Source organism: Penicillium chermesinum (assembly GCF_028974085.1).
Source record: "Penicillium chermesinum strain IBT 19713 chromosome Unknown utg000002l:1.0-5270490.0:1.0-5274688.0, whole genome shotgun sequence".
In the NCBI taxonomy this organism is placed as follows: domain Eukaryota; kingdom Fungi; phylum Ascomycota; class Eurotiomycetes; order Eurotiales; family Aspergillaceae; genus Penicillium; species Penicillium chermesinum.
The window spans coordinates 82475-101592 of NW_026695312.1; the positions used below are offsets into that span (position 1 = coordinate 82475).

Sequence of the window (19118 nt, forward strand, 5' to 3'; positions counted from 1 at the left end):
CACGGATTATCACATTACGTTCGATTCTGAGATGCGAGATACTTTCATTTCCTGTCAAACTAGGCCCATTGGGCAACCCATTGAGCGGGCCCCAAACACAGTGCAACGGGCTCTAAAATTCTTCTAGGCACGGAATAATGATAGTGCTTGACTAGTTACCCAGGTAGGTACACCCTTCCGCTACCCCTTTTAGCCACTCCTTCAGCTATCTCCTTCCGCTACCCCTTTAGCTCCTTCCCTGCCTTCAGCTGTCAGCTCCTTATACTATTTGGGAAACATTTATGCCCGATAATACCTGAATATCATGTGACCTGCATTCAACCTGTAAAGGTTAATTAAACTGCCTTATCTTCAGAGCTTACTGTCACCCGACCTGGGTCAAGTGAGGCATACATTTATAGGAGTCTCAACTATCCCTGTTTCTGCATCTTCCTTCTGAACATGCTCAACTAATATCTTCGTCCAGCCAGTCGCCCTAACACCTTGAACTTCACCGCACAAGCGACAGAAGCTAATGTCACGGAATCCGAATAACGGACGGTTCTTGACCAACATGTCTCGGATTGTCCCCGTACATATTCTGCAAAGTCCGGGTTTTTGCTGTCCACTGATCTAACAAATAGGAAAGGAGAGACTGATCTCAGCATCAGACCGTGCTCATGTCTATTTGAAGTATATCATGGCCGGTGATGATGGGGTCTTGGCACAGAGTGCCTACAATTCACTTGGCGACTATACCCCAATTTACAGAGTCCGAGAGCCTCCTGGTTTCTGGTTGGTTGATGCCTATAATGCCCCGAAGTTTCGCCATACCCATGCGGGTGGGTGGGAGATGCACGTCCTCCCAGAGACTATGATGCCTAAAAAGAGTAGCCTGCATCAGATTACCTTCCGACCGAGCCCTTTCAATTACCGACTGAATTGTCGAAAGTTTCCTGACCTCGAGGAAAGCAAAATACTACCCTTATATCGGTTATGACCTAAATTAAACCCGTTTCTAGACGGACTGGAGTCTGGTCGTCTGGTAGATGGGTGATGTTTAGCCCTCCCATCCTGGTCTCCTATATAACTCGATGGGCCTAGCTATCCGGGTCTAGCAGACTGTACTGCGTACTATCTTGGCTTGTCAGGATCCGGGAAGACCTAACAACGCTCGACATCCGCGAGTCTGGCACGTGGCCCGATCTTGCCAACATCCATCAGGATCAGATGTATACCCGCAAGAGCCCCTTCGGCCTGACCAGCGCTAAATAAGATGCTCCCCCGCCTATCCCTTCCTCGCAACGCCTACCCTCTGTCTCGATAGACCGACTCTGGGCTCTGCGAGGAGTTGGGCCTTCTCTGTGGCGAGAGCTCCTCCGCCGCCGGTCAATATCTCTAGCACCAGCGGAACCTCGCGCGGGAGGCTTACTGCCGGGGCTATCAGGCCCTTGAACGTCGCGAACGGTCTACCTTTGGGGTCACTTCGTATTTCGAGCGACAGGACGAGGGCTGTGTATTCGACTATGTCAATAATGAACGCGGCCGCCCGCTCGGGGATATTCTTAACGAACAAATCCGCGCAGCTCTCCTCGAGGGCCATGGGCATATATGGACGCAGGATGCCGTTGATTCTTCTGCTAGGATTCTTGGAGAACTGAAGAAGACCAAGTCGATGCGCCGGGTTTCTTTGGAAGCGTGTTTTGCAGTGGCCGCGTCCATGTAAAAGTGCCGCCCACTCTTATTTCCGCATTTCCAGCTAGGAACCGGGGAGCGGCAATAGGGAGGATAGGGCTAGCGAAGCAATCGTTATGAATTAGATATCTGAATTTCCTTCCCCTGAATACGCCTTTCCTATATTGAATCATCTCGCTAAAACGATATCTAGACTACTCTGTCTGTAATCAACTCCCAGCCCTCAAATAGATACAAGAAATCATCGGTGCTCCCTGGATCTCGTCTTTATATGAAGCCCATTCTGGCACCATCTCAAGTCCCTTCGGTGGGTGAATATTGATGAGTTTAAATCGAGCGAGGTATCCCGAGTATATCAAGCGATAGTAGGATTAGATATATAAGGATACTTATTTGGACACATGTATTGAGTTTTTCGTGATCAATTCTCATTATTACAGGCTACAAACTGGAAGCCAACAGTTCACACGCACACCGAAAGTCAAAGTCATATTCCTCGTTTCTTTTTTTTAGATCATTAATCCAGGTATTATCACACATTTTACTTCAGGTCAACCACGCAGCGCACGCAGTCACCCAGCTTCATCTGCTCGAAAGCAGTGTTGATGTTGGCCAGAGGCTCACGGTGAGTGATGAACTCGTCCACCTTGAGCTTGCCGGTCAAGTAGTCGTCTACCAAACCCGGCAGCTGGGAACGGCCCTTGATACCACCGAAGGCACATCCCTTCCACACACGACCGGTGACCAGTTGGAATGCTGTGAAGCAGGAGCATTAGCAAAGGACGGCTCCAAACGAGGACAGAGAAGACCCGGGGGAAGAACTTACGGCGAGTGGAGATCTCCTGACCCGCAGCCGCCACACCAATGACGATGCTCTGACCCCAACCCTTGTGGCAGGCCTCAAGAGCGGCACGCATGACACCGACATTACCAGTGCAGTCGAATGTGTAGTCGCAACCACCGTCAGTCATCTCGATGAGGTGCTCTTGGATGGTCTTGCCAGACAGCTTAGTTGGGTTTACGAAATCGGTGGCACCGAACTTGCGCGCCCATGACTCCTTTCCGTCATTGACATCAACGGCAATGATCTTGGAGGCCTTGTTCTTGACAGCGCCCTGGAGAACAGACAAACCGACACAACCGACACCGAAGACGGCAACGGTAGAACCTTCCTCGACCTTCGCCGTCTGCACAGCGGCACCGTAGCCGGTAGTGATACCACAGCCGAGGAGACAGGCGCGGTCGGTGGGGATATCGGGGGTCACGGCCACAACGGAAATATCGGCCACGACGGTGTACTGGGAGAAGGTAGAGCAGCCCATGAAGTGCAGCAGTTCCTTGCCACGGGCCTTGAACCGTGTAGTTCCATCGGGCATCACACCCTTGCCCTGGGTGGCGCGAATCTTACCACAGAGGTTAGTCTTGCCAGACTTGCAGAACTTGCACTCGCGACATTCAGGAGTGCTAATTTCGGTTAGCTCGAGAGGCCACAATGGCAGAGGAATGGACCAAGAAAGGAAAAGGACATACTAGAGCGCGATGACGTAGTCGCCGGGCTTGACCGAAGTCACCCCTTCACCAACAGACTCGACAATACCAGCGCCCTCATGGCCGAGGACGATGGGGAAGGCGCCCTCGGGGTCCTTTCCGGAGAGTGTGTAGGCATCTAAATCGTGTCAATAGCTTGGACTTGGCACTTTGGTGGTTCTGTTTTATTTTTGGATTTTATGTTTTATTTTCTTTTTTTTTTGGTCCGGGACTTTGGGGATTTATGACGAGAGCGGGGTAGCGGGAAGCTTACCAGTGTGGCAAACACCAGTGTGGTGAACTTGGATGCGCACCTCGTGGGCACGAGGGGAAGAACCTCAATGTCCTCAATCGACAGAGGTTCAGTAGCAGCCCATGCGACGGCAGCCTGTAATGCGGATGTTCAGTTATACGCGCCCTTCAATGTCTCCGCGGGGTTGTCGCGACGCCAGGTTCACCGGCAGTAACGCTAAAGCTTCTAGCTTACCTTGCAAGTGATGGTCTGCAATTAAGGTTAGCTAAGGCCTAAGCAGAAAGCGAGCTTATACAGATACATACCTTTCCTACGGTGCTGGCCATGATGAAACCTTAATCGAAGAACCCTGGTGGTATAAGAAGATGTCCGACAATGGAGGGGGGGGGGGGGTTGGGCGGGACACTTACAGAAATGGATGACGAGGAAAGATAGGGAATGGCAGGGTTTTTGAGCAAGGGAGTGGAGTCACTTGGAGGATGAGGGGAGTGGGGAGAAGAGGAGAAGATGAGGAGGATGAGGGGGGGTCTTTCCTTGATCTTTTTAGGTCTCCAACGGGATCGGGACACCGCGGGCGACACGGATGCGTGAGCCGTAGACTGACAGGGTGGGGCTGATACGCAGCAACCGATCGCTCTACTGCAAATTCGCATACCCAAAAGAGTAACGTAATCCACCGAATAATGGATCACCTTGAATCAGCTTATCATGAGCCGCATTTCGTCTAAATGGCAAGGGGCCGATTTTCATATTCGAGATCTAGAAGGCATCATCCATATTCCCCGATGAGCGCTCCAGATTCGCAATTACTATTGTACATGGAGAGTAGAGACTATCGCCCCGAATCTTCGTGGATACCTTTGTGGATACTAACCAAGGACACGTCGACCAGCTATAAAACCGGAGGACGAACGCTCTCGGTAAGCCGCTCTCTCCGAGCTGCTCCCGCACGACTTCATCTGAACAGTCACCCCATCATAATTTACCGGGGGATCTGACCACTTTGCGCCATTGCGGCATTCTGTTCCTGGAACCGTTCGTTCAATCGGGCAGAGCCCTTGAGTTGCTTGTCAACACAGCGCATCACGCATTGCTCTTCGCGGTTGATAAGTGACTTGGTGGTGAAATCGGTAACACAGTCATCGAAGCAGCGCTGCACCATCTTGGAGTACATCTGAGAAAGAAGGAATTGATCAGTGAATGGTTCACCGGCGATAGACCGCAAGCGGGCAGGATTCAGGAAGCGCATTGTCCAATCCATCCACCAGGTTAGGTCTTGTTTTCGCAGGCTTTGCTCTCGGACATACAGTCATAAACTCCTTCATCTGCTTGCGCTCCATGCGGGAGGCGAATTCGCGCTGCTCGGATGCGTTGAGGCTGCGGAGATGTCTGTTAGCGTGGAACCTTGGCTGAAGGAGATGAAAAAAAAAAATCAAGACGGCACAAGCAAATTCCCCCTGAGCGCGTCGAGAAAAAAAAGAAAGGGCTACAACATACCCGTCCATGCTGATATGAGTCTGGTCCTTCCTGATATATCGTCGATGACAATATCTGAAGAAAGACGGATGTAATGGAATTGAGGGAGTATGGTCACGTAGGCGGACGTAGCAGGCGTGCAGCTCCGAAGCTGTTTCTCGCCGCAATTACATTGATCCCCTTCCGAGGGAGTGATATCACATGATTGTTATCGCCTGAGGCCATCAAAGCCGATTCGGGTTAGCGCAGTCACGGGATTTGAGGCGTGTGACGCATGCAGATGATGTACAGGGACAAGGTGGTCCAGCTCGAGTCAAAACGGGTGCCGAGAATGGATGTTGCTAGTGAATTATTCTTGGTGTTTCCTAATACTGCGAGTAGGTCGAAATACGGAATCCACACCTACGACATAGGCCTCGCCCACAGGTTCGCGGCTTGACCTGGTGCCTGGAAATCCACTCCACCCGCACAGTCTAGCCCCAAGCTAGTTTCAGTGCTGGCCTCAGCCAAAAAAATAAAAAAAAAAGAGAATTACCCTTTGTTTTTGGGGGTCTAGGCACGCTCCGTAACTCGCAAGAATGCGCCTAATGAACTCCAGAGGGCTCCTCTGGCCCCTAGGAAGGGCGGAGGATTGATGCTTTGAGACATAATGGTCGCAGGCCTGAGGACTCGCAGGGGCAAGCTATGTATAGGAACATTAACGTTCTTGTAGCAACATAACACCCGTAAGTACCTCGTAGTTTCGAAACAGGAGAGAAAGAATGAATGATAAATGTGTCCTAGCGTGTCAGCCGCCCCGTCAACTGTCAACCCTCCTTCTAGAAGCAATCTATGCGATGCCACCATTACACGAGAACATTGGAACCTTGGAACGTTGCTATTCGAGCTCCCGTTTCTGCTGAATCCGTTCAATTATTCTTCCCTCCAACATCCCTGTCGGCCTTGGGCAAGTTGCTCGCACCCAACGCCTCCCCCTTCTCGTGTTCTCCCTTTCCCCTCTCCCCTTCAGTATCTTCCCTGTTGTTCATTGGGCTCACCCCCAGGATTTTCCTACGGGCGGTGACGTCCCACTTCACCCGTTGAACTCCCGCGACTTCCCCCTCCTCCTGAAATTCGATCCGGCCTTCGACTCCCGCGCTGTCCCCTCGTCCTCTTCCTCTGCCTCGAAAGGCTTCGCAATGGTGACAGGAAAATCGCAGCCGGGCCTCGAGCAGGTTCCCTTCCCAGCCTCCCCAGACCCGGTCGGTGCCACGTCGCCTCCGTCCAAGCGAGACCTCGCCTCGTGGTGGAGACAATTCAAACGGAACTCAAGAAAAGATGAGCTGAAAGGTATTTGGGACTTCTCCTCGCATGAGTTGAGCGCATCGGCAGCGCCAGCCCGCTCAGGTTTGTCTGCGTTGTCGCGCGGCAGCCTAAAGCCCCTCTATAACCTTCCCCTGAATATCCTATATCTGTCGACACCTATGGCGGGGAATGAGACCTCCCTCTCTCTCCCCCTGGGGTGCTAGGCCCTCTGCCAATCGTTTTTCATGCAGAAATCCCACCCATGACTGAAACAGACAGAACTGCGTGCTAACTTATGCCATAGAGCCGGCTCGAGGGATCTTCGGCGTGCCGCTCAACGAGAGCATCAAATACGCAAACGTAGCAATCTCTTTAACAAACGAGCAGGGCGAAAATTTCATCTACGGATATGTCCCGATTGTTGTCGCTAAGTGTGGTGTGTTCCTCAAGGAAAAAGGTACGCCGTGACTTACCCCTTTCTCATGGTCTACACTATCTCTCATTGACCTTGGGCTAACCTTCTCAATCAGCAACCGATGTCGAAGGCATTTTCCGCTTGAATGGATCCGCAAAGCGAATCAAAGACCTTCAAGAACTTTTCGATTCGCCCGAACGGTACGGTAAGGGTTTAGACTGGGATGGATATACGGTCCACGATGCAGCAAATGTGTTGCGTCGTTACTTGAACCAGTTGCCGGAGCCCATTGTGCCCCTCGAGTTCTATGAGCGCTTCCGGGAGCCTCTCCGAGCCTACCAGCAGCAAGTCAAAGAAGAGAAGGAGCTTCCCGACGCTGATAAATTCGACCATCCAAAAGCCGTGGAAACCTACCAACGCTTGATCGTCGAACTGCCCCCTCTGAACAAGCAGCTCCTCCTCTATATCTTGGATCTTCTCGCCGTTTTCGCTTCCAAGTCAGAACAGAATCGCATGACATCCGCCAACCTGTCAGCCATATTCCAACCGGGGATGCTCTCGCATCCCCAACATGATATGTCTCCCGAGGAATACAAGCTGAGCCAGGATGTCCTGATCTTCTTGATCGAAAACCAAGACCACTTTTTGGTTGGCATGAATGGTACCAAGGCCGACGAGCAGACAATCAAAGAGGTTCAAGCTGGGATCCCACCAAAGATTATCACTCCGCAAGGTCAACCGACTGGCGCAAAGTCTCCCAGTTCTACCATCAGGCGATCTGCATCCAGTGCTAGCGCCAGCGCCGAAAGTCATCGCAAACTTGATAATTTGCGCCGAAATGCCTCCGTTTCGTCTCGCAACTCGCGCACCTCCAACACTGGTCCCAGCCCAGGCACTCCCAATTCGGTGTCCGGTAGTGTCCACCGAAGCAATACCTTGCCTTCAAAGATGGGCCCCGTTGTCACCTCTGCACGCTACCCCCGTGCCGCTGAAACGAACACCGCCAACCCGGTCCACCCCTCCAACCTCTCCGTGTCGCATAGCAGTTCTCGATCAGGCAGCAGACCGCCGTCGGTACGTGAAGAGCCCGAGGAAACGAAACCCGGCCTAGCGCCTCCTACACCTTCAAGTGGCACAGCTTCTTCCTATGTCCATACATCAACCCATGGTCCCATACCTCTTGCAGCTGCCGCACGTCTTAGGGCCGATACCTCCCAGCCTACAGATCATCCCGAAACATCCTACCCCTCGCCATCCCAGGCGGTTACCCCTACGCGCGAGCGGAAACTATCCAGTCTCTTTGTGAAATCTCCACCACGGGGGAACAGAAAGAGACGCGGCAGCCCAAGCGTCTCCAGAAGAAACGGATTCCAGGGAGTGCCAGCATGAGTGCTCAGAGTTCCTCCAATTCCTTACACAACCCTGCCTATGAACCCCCACCTGCTTTCCCCTCAGAGATGAAGCAGGAGCGGCGGTCCGTAGATATTCCAGTAGTTGGTGATGCTACGCCGAAACCTCCAAATACAGCGACGTTAAGCCACGAGGGTCCAGCCGCTTTACAGCCGGGCTCAGGCGACACTGCGCATCAAAATCACACCGAGACCTCTTTACGGCCAAGCCAGTCACGGACTCCGTCAATGAACTCCCGATCTTCATTTACCGACAACTCCGATGCAGATCAGCCTGAAGATGCGAGTCGGGATTATCGCGATAACCGCCGCAGCTGGCGTTTCCACCGGTCTGTCAAGCGAAGCAGTGAGCAGGTCGGTCTCGGTCTCTCGTCCCCCCTCTTGGGGCCACCAACTTGGAACAAGAGCAGAGCACAAGCTCAATCGGCAGTGGCTTGCAGAAGAACCTTGATTTCACAAGCCAGTCTTTGAATGTGGATCCCAGTGGTCGAGGGAGCTCCGTCTCTAGTGCAGAGCCGGAGAAGAAGAGTCTATTTGGAAAATTCAAGGCCAAGGTGGCGCAGGTGCGGGACGGTGCTCGTGACGACCGCGACCGAGTCAAGAGCCCCAACAGTGCTGAAAATGACCCCTCTTCAGCCCCCCAGCCGCTTTCACCCACGACGGACAAGCAGGCGGACGCACAGCCGACTATTGAAATCCCAAGCGAAGGTACTAAGGAGGAGCCTGTGCGCTCCCCTACATCACCGCTCCCAGGCGCTGGTATGCCTCCTTCAATTCCTGAAGAGCCGCACAGCCCGGAGGTAGCTGCTCTTGCGCCATCTACCGAGGTTGCAGCGCAAGATTCGAAGGAGACTCCAGAGCCAGCAAGTGCGCAACCAGCTGAATCGAATCCCTCGGATGCCCCCAAGGGCACAGCTTCAAATGAAGTTCCAGAAGCCACTGAGGATACTAAGGACCCCGTTAACAATGTCATAGCTTAGAAGCTTAAGTCAAAACCAGCTGGCTTGTGGCCTGGCCATGTCGGGAAATTGTCTGCTGCATGTGTCTTTGGATTGCCCGTGCCTCTTTTCCTTTTCCATTTCCTTTTTTTTTTTTTGTTCACGATCTATTTTTGTGAACTTATGACTTACCCCTGACCCGCCCGTATCTTTCTGGATTGTACCTTAGCTCGTTGCTTGTATCCCTGTGACATTGAATTACTACATGGCTCAGGGTTCGGCGTTCACTGGCGCATCGCTGGGGTCGACCCTCTTTCCCACTGCCTCGCGGTGGGCTTTTTGCTTTTCGGTCTTTTTTTTTTTAATGACTTCCTTGTGAGCCTGGACGATCCCCATCCCATTGTTTATTGGCAGCATGATCTGCACTGTTTTTGTCCTCCTTTTGTCTCGCTGCTATTATATCTAACTTGTGTTTACCCTTTTTACGGAGGCTTTTGTCCTCATCAACGACGTTGTTACGTGATATACGACTGTATGTATGTTTCTCGAGCATGTCCGCAACGCGGGAAAATAAAGTCTTATGTAATTGCCTCTATGAAGAATTTGTACTGGTAAAGCTCTAGCAAAAGGACTTGCGCATGAGGCATGCGTCGCGGTTATGTTCCTGCATATGGCCTGAGAATTGTGGTGTTGAGGCTGCAACATTGCAAACCCAACAAACCAACAGCCGCCTTCTCACAAAAGAAGAGCTGCACCTCCCCTGCACCTCCGCTGGACAGGAACTGGGCAGGTGCTTCAGATATGGCATCCGCCAATTCCCCCATCGCAATGACCTCGTCTCTCTCGCCAGCCCAGGCTCCAGTCGAGAAACCATCACCTCCTCCCGTGGCTATCCTCCCCGCGCAGGTCGCGCAAATATACTCGTTTGTGCATCCAGCCCTTCTCCTCAGCTTATACGCCTTTCGATTTAAGGCATTGGTAGCGGAGCCTGTGCAGGAACTTCTCGCAGATCTCCCATGGTTGGCCCTTCTGCAACTTTTATACGTAATCGTCTGCCTGCCCCCCGCCGGATCAGCCCCGGCCGCAGATAGCTCGGTACCAGATAGCAAGGCGTCCGCTCGCTCGTCGTCAGGCCCCGGTGCTGTTCTTCGCTCCAGTAAACCGGGACTTCGGAAGAGGCACAGTGGTGGGAAGAACGATTGGTCTCGAGTCTGGGCTAAGTTGATGGTATGGATGTCCACCCACTTCGAAACAACCCATGCTAACTCTCGATCTCTAGCCAACTTTCCTTTCTTTCGCTCTGACCTCGTTCCTTGCAACCCCTGTCCTTGCAATCCTCCTTGTACTCTTCGGTGCTCCTCTGACTACCCATAATGTCGAGACGGTTCTCTGTGCAGCCCATATGGCTCTGTTGTCCGCCACCCCTCTGATCTACGTGCACGGCGTGGACGGGGCAGTCTGGCGTGAGGTCTGGGGTATCGCCAGGCCTGCAGATGCTGTCTGGGGCAGTGCCCTAGGCACTGGACTGGGAGCCTGGTTTGGTGCCATCCCGATCCCACTGGATTGGTAAGTCGGTTCTCGATTTGATTCTTGGTACGGTCTTCAGATTTTCGGTCCAACTGACAGTGCATCGCAGGGACCGCCCATGGCAGGCTTTCCCCATTACTATTCTGACCGGTGCTTACATTGGGTATGCACTAGGCTCGGTGATCTCGCGAACCCCATTCATTTACGGGAAACGGATCCAATTCGTGCCAGAGGAGGACGACGATGAGAAGAAAACCAATTAAAAGGTTCTGCATTGTCTATAACAGATGTAACCACGTGGTGCTGGACGTGACATTACCCCGGGAACAGCCCATGGCCGAAGCAACTTTGAGCAGTTGCCTGTATGAATACGCATTAAGATTAGACTTGACATCCTCCGATCGAGCCCCTTGCTCGATGACTTCCTAGTATATTCAAGTTGATCATGTATTACTAGCTTTGACCGCTTATAGTCAGACAATATTACCTTGCACACTAACCAGTAAAATTTGAAGTTTATGGAAATACAGCATTCTACCATTTAGGAGGGGGTGAATCACAGGAATGTCGTCGATGGGGCTTGGTTTGGCTTCATGCCGGGAAGATGACTCGACGTGCGCAAACTCGAACCTCCCCACTCGGTTGCACATCATCCGCCCTCACCCGGGTTGACCAGCAATGAGCGCTTGTATCATCTGTCACAAACGAAAAGTACGCCCATGTATCGTGTGCCCCATGCATATTACTTAACGGACTGACGTGCCCGTAGGTGCGATGTGATTTAGCGACCCGCAATCCCTGCACTAACTGCTCGAAGATTGGAGTGGAGTGCAGGTAAGGACCCGCTTCAAAGATCGAGGAAGATGAAACTAACGTCCAAGGCCCTACACTCGCAAGCGCAAGAGATTCACCAACAGTCTCTCTCCAAGTAGAGATGCTCGCGTGTCCGAGTCAGCGAGCCAGCGGAGCTCGCAATTGCCGGAGCTGCCCGCAGTCTCTGTTGCGCCAAATGACGCAGCGGGCGAGGCCAGCAATTATGCTCCGATGTCCGTGAGCAATGGCGAGGCCTTCCTCAAGGAGGAAAGCTACCGGGGCGGGGTGAATACCTGGCTCGCCCCTTCGACGAAAACATGGTCGTCGAAGGGTTAACGGCTCCCAAGGTCTCCGCCGCCGACGTTCAGATGTTACGAGACCAGGGCGCATATGAACTGCCGCCTTTGGCAATACAAAAAGAACTCATGCAAAGCTTCAACAAATACTGCGCGCCGTGGACTCCGGTCGTTGACCCGAAATGGCTGGAAGGCAATACGCCGCCCTCGATGCTGCTCTTGCAGTCGATCTTTCTGGCAGGGAGCCGAGTTTCCAAAGCACACCTCAGTTATGGGTCTAGCGAAGTGTTCTACCGGCGAGCTAAACTCTTATTCTTCTTTGGCGGCGGTCATGGCTCGCTTATCTCCATCGTCGCAGCATGCTTACTTCATTGGTACAACCCCTCTGGTCCAGAAAATGTGTCCACCGATACGAGCGGCTTTTGGATTAGAACGGCTGGAGCCATGGCCTTCCAGATTGGCTTGCACAAGGAACCTCATCCTAATGCACGGGACAGAGGTCTTCGACGGCGGTTATGGTGGTCGTTAGTGGTGAGCATCTTCACGGCCGGGCCCGAAAAGCTATATTCTGACGGTCAATAGATCCGAGATAATGTGATATCGGCTGGAGTTGGACGGCCAAGGACCATCAACCTCCGTGACAGCGATGTCCTTCCACCCTCGATGGATGATTTCCCAACGCATGATTTCCGAGCCCAACTCTTCTTGGCGTACTGCACAATCTCAGGGCTTCTTGGGGACACCGTCGAATGTTGTCTCCGTCAAGATTTCCGGCAGCGCCGAGTGGACCTCGAAAATTCGGTATTCCGGTGGGCTAAACAGGTTATCCCCAAACTACGCTCCTCTGCGCTTGCCCAGGAGGACGTGATCACATCACAACTGGAGGTGCAGCAAGTCTCTGTCATGTACTTTGTGGTCCTGACTATCCTGCATCGCTCACCGACGCCAAATAGCCCGCCACCCCCAGCCTCTCTTATCGCGTCCTCATTCATTGCCGGGATTTATGAGGAGTTTCTCCTTCGGGATGAGCTTCGGTATTTAGGCCCAGTATATGCATTTTACCCGCTCTGTGCAGGCCTACCGCTACTATCCAGCTGGCGATACAGCCAGCTCCAGATTCACGCAGAGCATGAACTGACAGTTGTGAAGCTCTGCCTTCAAAAGCTTGCGGAGAGATGGCCGTCCGCGGTCGGACCTTTAAGGGCATTGAATAAATTGACAGACAAGGTTCGAGAGCAAGGCCTTTTTGAAGAGCCGCTACCGAAATTGGACTTTGACACGGCGTCCTTCTTCGAGGGCTTTGATGTGGGGTATTGTAAGGAATGGGCATTGATCGGACAAGAGGTCGAATCTGAAGTCATTTTGCGACCCACGGACACACCCCGGTTGACAGAGTTACAGACCTCTGATAATTCCCTGCCAGAAATTGACACGAGCTCTGAACCTATCATGGACAATGATGGAATTCCTGCATTGGATACGACTATGGATCCGTTCGGTAGTGACTGGGAGGGGGCAGGCTTTGACTGGAGTGGCTCATGGCTGCTGAGTCTGTAATACTAACGGGAAACCCTTCAGGACAAGGAAAGACTCCAATTACTATTATTCTGTATATTTCCCCCCAAGTCAACCTCCTCAATCGTGTTTCCTCATTGGGGTGTACATAATTCCCCCTGTCTCCTCCACGTGATGATTCCGTCAGCGCGGGGTTCGCGATATTCCGCGATAGTCACGACATACTAAAAGTCCGGAGGGGCACGGCTGTAGCGATTCCATTTCTTGCCAACTTCAATCTCAATGGAAACTTCGAATCCCTCGATACGCTTGTTCCGTCATGGAGTCTAAATCAAGCAAAATCCGTAAACGCAATCCCCAGGCTTGCCGGAGATGCCACAGGAGAAAGCAACGCTGTTTTGGCGGCGATCCATGTGTCAACTGCGAGGTAGCAGGATCTTCTTGCTTTAAGGGCCGAGAGCCGACATCATACCGTCCGGCCTCGGAAAGATACCATGGCATGTCCAAAGATGCTCTATTTGATCGAATCGAGGAGCTGGAAGCACAGCTTAGAGCTGCGGAGAGATCGTCACCTCCGCGACCATACGACCATAGTCCTGACCCGAAGTGGGATCCTCTGAACATCTCGATTTCCGATCAACTTCATCCAGACCCCTTGAAAATTCCCTTCTTCTCCAATCAATCACTGGCTCAGGAGATGAACCAAATTTTCGAAGATAGTGTTCTGAGCACCCTCGCCGCGCATTCTCCCAGTAGAGAATACACGCGAGCAGACGCCTCGAAGGATGCAGAGCTTGGTCCATTCTTTACTCAATCCGAGGGAGGAATGTTCATTAAGGCCTATTTAGAGACTATGCATAACCAGCTACCATTCGCAGATACCATGGAGCTATATAATACCCACGACGAGCGACTCGGAAGCACCGTGACATTGGCACCTCAGGATGCGTCAACCCGATGGAGGTATTTCAAGCTCTACATGGTATATGCCATTGGGGCTGCAACGTGCAGAATCTCGCAAAAGTCCACGAGTGTGTCTTCCAAAGATCTTCTGCGCACGGCCTTGAAATACAAGTCGCCGCTCACGGAACTTCGATCTCTCCAAAGCATCGAAGCAATGCTTTTATTGACAATGTATAACTGTAGAGTCCCTACCAGCTCGATGGTGAGCAGCATGGTTAGCGCAGCGATGCGAACAGCAATCACCCTTGGCCTCCACCGAGAAGCTGGGTACACCCACCTCAAACCGGAGGAGTCGCGGCGACAAAGAAGACTGTTCTGGAGTGTCTATCTAATGGACCGCAGCATCGCGAGACTCCTCGACCGGCCTTTCACTATTGGAGAACATGAAATCGATGTGAGGCTTCCTGACTACGAGGAGCCCTCTCAGACCTTCCGTAGTAGACAGTCATTTCTCCGAGATCGAGGCACTGATGCCAGCGAAGACGTCTTTCTGCCCATCATCAGACTCGTCCGCTTGAAATCGCAGATTCAGACAAGGGTCCGTCGCGTCGGTATGGAGGTATCCTTGTTGCTGCCGGAGATCAATCCATTATACAGCGCTCTGAAAGAATTCAAGAGCTCATTGAAATCGAATCTTTCGCCAATAGATAACGACTGGATTAACCTGCAATGGCACAATGGCATACGGATCCTTCTGCAGCCTCTTCTCCGCGACCTACCTCCGGACCATGAGCTGATTCAGTCATGCATGAAGGCATCAGGGCAGATGTGCCAGTTCTTCAAAGGCCTTCATCAGAAAGGATATATGGGCTTCGGATTTGTTCTCGTAAGCCTCCTTTTCCAGGCTGGGCTCACACTATGGTATGATTGAGGCGCCCAACAGGAGGATTGAAACTCCAAGAAAACCCTGGCTGACTTTCGAATCCAGTTATTGTCTGTTCAAATCATCTCAGCCCTGTTCGGCTTCTGTGGCAAACGACTTGGGTGCCTGCTCGTCAGTCTTATTCGCTGTTGCTGAACGAAACCAGCAGGCCCAGAAGTACCGTGACACCTGGGAAGCCGTCTTAACCAAGGTCATGGGGCATCTCGATGAAGTGTCTAGAACAAACGAAAGGCGGATGTGGAGCTTCCCTCAATCCCATCTTGAGCATCCTTATGTTGGAAATACCGCCGGTGAAATAGAGGTGCAACCCGCGTACATGCAATCCACGGGCGTGGATGGAATTGATCGAAGTTTACACGAGGTTAACTCTTTACTTTTTCCACCACAAGGGACCATCGTCCCCACTCGATTACTCGAGCCGTCTTATCCAGACATTCTGGAGACTATCAACGACGCTTACTACGGTATTCAAAGGGATGGGATGAAGCAACCTCTGCGCGAACTTGAAGCGGGAGATATCTTGGCCTTTGGCAAGATGTCCTCTGCTTCTGTCGATGAAGAAAACAGATATGAGTTGCACCCAGGCTTGTTTGACGAGTTATTTGCAAGTTCTGCAGGATGAATGTATTTCTATGTACATATATTACCCTCGTTTCTCATTCCTTTGTCTTGGTACATAGTGTTTTCCGGTCCGTTTGATGCTGGTCTACTATGGCAGCTACTAGTAGCACTAGTACTAGTATTGCCCATAACTGATGTTATGCAAGAACTTGAATTGAAGTCTCCAGTTATGAACTTTAAATATACTTTCCAAGGCCTCATGTTAGGTTGCTGCGCATCACTAGTAGAATCGTTAACGGTGGCTCGCACCAAGTGGCTTACAGCCTCGAGGTCGAGTTTAAGGAGCGGTGGCCAGAGACTCTTTGGGGAAGGTCAATGCCCCAAACGATCCTGCAGTCCCAATCGGCGTGGCTTTCAGTAGGGGAGGACTTCGACTCTCGTGAGGAAACAATGTCGGAAAATGCGCCTCCAACGCCACTCTCGACATCCAAGATCCAGCGACGTGCGATTTCATGGTATACTGGATCTCCATCTCTCTCGGCGTCCAGGGCCAGGAGAGTACCACAGAGTATGGAAGCTAGAGTGAACATATAGCGACGACCATCTGCGATCACTGTCGCTGGATTCTGACTGTTTGACAAGAATCGAGTCTTCAGCGCCGCCCAAGAGACAGTCAAAGCATTTCGGAATTCCGTATGTTTGATTGAAGCGTGAACTCTTTCAATCCAAGCATCGAATGTGTTGAAATTTTTCAAGAGGAATCGGGTGGCTTCACTGGCTAACACATTGGTGGTGCCTTCCCAAATCGAGTTCACCAAGGTATTTCTCAGCAGCCTGGAGAGGTTGAACTCGGGCTCATCAGGCTCATCCATGAAACCAACCCCTCCCATAGCCTCCTGGCACTCTTGGATCCCTGCAATACTCATCTTGCTGATTACGGCTTTCGTAGTTGCCGTCAAAGTGCGGAAGACGACGGTTGCCTCTTTTCCAGCCCGGGGTAAATGGGGAAGCTCGGGGGGCGGGAGAACATCGTCTTCCACTAGTCCCATCACCGCAATCGTGAAGAAGGCAAGGTTCAAGCCGGCGCGATGCTTGACTTCCAGATCGGCCAAGACGCGCAAGTGCATGGGAATCAACCATAAGGGCTCACCCACTGTTGTTCTAACCTTGGCAAAGCTCTTTGCGATCGAGATTGCGCGGCGGAATGCGGCTAGAGACCCAATGAACGTGTGGATACGAGTAACATTCAGCAGGGGCGCAATGGTGACGACACCCTGGTCGAGCTCTCCAACGAGATGCGCGCGCATGTCTTTCAATTCCAGTTCAGCCGTCGGCAATTCCTTGGTTCCAAGTTTGTTTTTCAAACGGTGGATGCGCACACCGTTGGAGACCTGTCGATGCGTTCCATCACTTCCAACGACGGTGGTTCGAAGGGGCGCCAAGAAAGTGCTGAGTTTGCCGGATGGTGTTCTGGCAAGTAGCAGAGCAACATTCGCATCAGTTGCGGATGAGAAAAACTTGAACCCATTAATCAGGTAATCCCCTTCGCCCAAAGGATCAATGGATTCCTTGTCAAAGGGTGCGTATTTGGCAAATGTCTCGGTGTTCTGGACGTCGGAGCCTCCAACTCTCTCCGTCATCCACTGGCCGGAAGTCCATGGTTCTTTTTCATCCACAAGACGTCGGAATACGAGTTGGAATGGGTGCGTGGGTGGGAGGTTTTTAATCTTGGATGATAAGATGAAAGCCGCGCCATCAGTCATGGAGATAGGGCACGAGAACAAACCCGAGGAGGGTGAATAAAGATAGTTCCTAGAGGCATGGTGAGCTCCAATGCGAGATTCAGAGTAAGGATTTTTGATCCCTTACAAGGCATACTGCACTGTCCTTCTTTGAGAACCCAGCGAAGAATCATAACCGCTCGAGACAACTCTGCGTCTGGCCCCCCAATTGCCGAGCTGCTTCCAGCCTTCGGCTGTAATCAAACGATCATAGTCGTATCGTCTTCCCCATACATCGTAGCTTTTCACGTAAGGCTGGTTCCTCTCAGCATCTGAGCTCCACTCTCGGATCTTCTCGGACACAGCTTCGGCGCCGAGCTCGATGAAGTGCGATTCAACAGATCCAAGAATACTTGGCGGGAGATACCCTAATATGTCAGAATGAACCAAAGCATCCGCTTTCATCGCATCTTACATTTCAAAGTTCTCTGGAGGCTCTGATCGGAGGTGTACGTATTCTCTAAAGCTGTAGGCTGAGTAAACGATCCCGTCTCAGCGGTTGCAGCTTCAGATAACGGCGACATCTGCAATAATGTTATAGAACTTTTTAGGTTTCAGCAAGCTTTTGGAAAGAACATATTCCTGCGGTGAGGTTGAGCAAGAGACATATTCAGTTTCAGGGGAACTATGCGGGGTTGATATAAGCCTCGGTCGTCGCATGTGGAGAAGCCTCTCCGCAGCACGGCACGTGCTGACACCCTATGCCTGTTTTCTCCAAAGAATTACGAAATACCGAGGACACATGCTAGCATTGGCTCAACTGTATGGAGCTGACTTCTCAGATCGCTAATGGAATTATGCCCTATCTGTTTATATCGCTCACTTGAAGAAGAGGCGCAGTTCCGGCAGTGCTACATAGTCTGTCGGTGGGCGCATTCAAATTTTAAGCGCTTTACAAGTCGTGGAGAGTGTTATACCCTGTTTCTATGAGGCTTGGGGATCTGCCATCTGAGCAGATATGCCAATAGAACAGGCCTCCGAGTTTGGAGGAGATGGCCAGCTGGGCCTTCTGTTGAACCGTCCAGGGATTGTCATACGAGACAAAGCCCCCATCCCCACCGACACATGATGCAGCACCAGCTTGCTCATCCAAATACTCTTGAGCACCGGGCCGCGGGAGGTCGCGGTAGTCGAACACACCATCCTCACCACCCGTGCCGGTATATCGCTGGCCCGGTCCATTGCTTCCTAGAAAGGAGCGCCCATACGTGGGGATCCCTAGGATGATTTTCTGAGACGGCACTTTTTGGGTGAGAACATAATTGACCGCCGAATAACATGAGGTGGGAGAACCGTAGAGCTGGGCGTGGTGGCCAGTCTCGGATTCCCAAGGCCCCGAGAAGTCGTACGTCATCAGGTTGATCATATCCAAGTATTTCTGCGCCGCCGAGAGGTCGATATTCCGCAGGGCCCATTGTCCAGCGGGTAGGGCGGTTGTCAGAGTGTAACGGGGGGCAGGGAGGACCTCGCGCAGGCGGGAAAGCAGGCGAACGTAATCTTTGCCCTCCTTGGACGTCGCAGGGTGTTCCCAGTCAATATCAATTCCATCCAGACCATGCTCATCCACTAATTGGCGCGCGCTTCGTACGAAGGTTTCCAACTTCGCGCGATTGTGGGCCACGGATGCAAAGTTCTCGCTTCCTTTGCCTCCTCCCCCGATGGACAGAATGACGCGCATTTGAGAGTACTGCTGTTTGAGTTGAATGAAAGCGCGTAAGGCCCCTTGACAACTATCTACTTCCATTTGCAAATCGGCCCACGGATCGCTGAGCTTTGAACATGTTGTCAGTGGGGGGGGTTGAT

General features: G+C 52.0%; 10 protein-coding genes across 10 annotated transcripts; 4 read left to right on the forward strand and 6 right to left on the reverse strand.

Moving 5' to 3' along the window:
• Positions 1-1267: 1267 nt before the first annotated feature.
• N7468_000808 (uncharacterized protein) lies at positions 1268-1582 on the reverse strand (the record flags this gene model as incomplete). The annotated part of the gene is made up of 1 exon (XM_058470105.1): positions 1268-1582. One exon carries the CDS (start codon positions 1580-1582, stop codon positions 1268-1270), a length of 315 nt encoding a protein of 104 aa, XP_058333246.1.
• A 633-nt stretch (positions 1583-2215) lies between these two features.
• On the reverse strand, positions 2216-3780 carry N7468_000809 (bifunctional alcohol dehydrogenase/S-(hydroxymethyl)glutathione dehydrogenase; the record flags this gene model as incomplete). Its single annotated transcript, XM_058470106.1, has 6 exons — positions 2216-2430; positions 2501-3138; positions 3205-3317; positions 3476-3589; positions 3689-3703; positions 3760-3780. The coding sequence occupies 6 exons, from the start codon at positions 3778-3780 to the stop codon at positions 2216-2218; spliced, it is 1116 nt and encodes a 371-aa protein (XP_058333247.1).
• Positions 3781-4442: 662 nt separating this feature from the next.
• Positions 4443-4959, reverse strand: tim9 (protein transporter TIM9; the record flags this gene model as incomplete). Its single annotated transcript, XM_058470107.1, has 3 exons — positions 4443-4628; positions 4762-4843; positions 4952-4959. Coding segments are annotated over 3 exons (276 nt in total), but the record flags the coding sequence as incomplete, so codon positions are not given.
• A 245-nt stretch (positions 4960-5204) lies between these two features.
• Positions 5205-9018, forward strand: N7468_000811 (uncharacterized protein; the record flags this gene model as incomplete). Its single annotated transcript, XM_058470108.1, has 7 exons — positions 5205-5356; positions 5643-5655; positions 5974-6316; positions 6519-6671; positions 6745-7703; positions 7832-8392; positions 8449-9018. The coding sequence occupies 7 exons, from the start codon at positions 5205-5207 to the stop codon at positions 9016-9018; spliced, it is 2751 nt and encodes a 916-aa protein (XP_058333249.1).
• Positions 9019-9804: 786 nt separating this feature from the next.
• On the forward strand, positions 9805-10766 carry N7468_000812 (PIG-F family protein; the record flags this gene model as incomplete). The annotated part of the gene is made up of 3 exons (XM_058470109.1): positions 9805-10203; positions 10256-10542; positions 10613-10766. 3 exons carry the CDS (start codon positions 9805-9807, stop codon positions 10764-10766), a joined length of 840 nt encoding a protein of 279 aa, XP_058333250.1.
• Positions 10767-11181: 415 nt separating this feature from the next.
• Positions 11182-13169, forward strand: N7468_000813 (transcription factor domain-containing protein; the record flags this gene model as incomplete). Its single annotated transcript, XM_058470110.1, has 5 exons — positions 11182-11214; positions 11273-11337; positions 11385-11601; positions 11664-12143; positions 12195-13169. 5 exons carry the CDS (start codon positions 11182-11184, stop codon positions 13167-13169), a joined length of 1770 nt encoding a protein of 589 aa, XP_058333251.1.
• Positions 13170-13626: 457 nt separating this feature from the next.
• N7468_000814 (fungal specific transcription factor domain-containing protein) lies at positions 13627-15595 on the forward strand (the record flags this gene model as incomplete). Its single annotated transcript, XM_058470111.1, has 2 exons — positions 13627-14951; positions 15019-15595. The coding sequence occupies 2 exons, from the start codon at positions 13627-13629 to the stop codon at positions 15593-15595; spliced, it is 1902 nt and encodes a 633-aa protein (XP_058333252.1).
• Positions 15596-15851: 256 nt separating this feature from the next.
• Positions 15852-17297, reverse strand: N7468_000815 (Acyl-CoA oxidase/dehydrogenase type 1; the record flags this gene model as incomplete). Its single annotated transcript, XM_058470112.1, has 1 exon — positions 15852-17297. One exon carries the CDS (start codon positions 17295-17297, stop codon positions 15852-15854), a length of 1446 nt encoding a protein of 481 aa, XP_058333253.1.
• Positions 17298-17399: 102 nt separating this feature from the next.
• Positions 17400-17720, reverse strand: N7468_000816 (uncharacterized protein; the record flags this gene model as incomplete). Its single annotated transcript, XM_058470113.1, has 1 exon — positions 17400-17720. One exon carries the CDS (start codon positions 17718-17720, stop codon positions 17400-17402), a length of 321 nt encoding a protein of 106 aa, XP_058333254.1.
• Positions 17721-18207: 487 nt separating this feature from the next.
• N7468_000817 (glycoside hydrolase family 18 protein) lies at positions 18208-19059 on the reverse strand (the record flags this gene model as incomplete). Its single annotated transcript, XM_058470114.1, has 1 exon — positions 18208-19059. The coding sequence occupies one exon, from the start codon at positions 19057-19059 to the stop codon at positions 18208-18210; it is 852 nt and encodes a 283-aa protein (XP_058333255.1).
• Between the last annotated feature and the right edge of the window lie 59 nt (positions 19060-19118).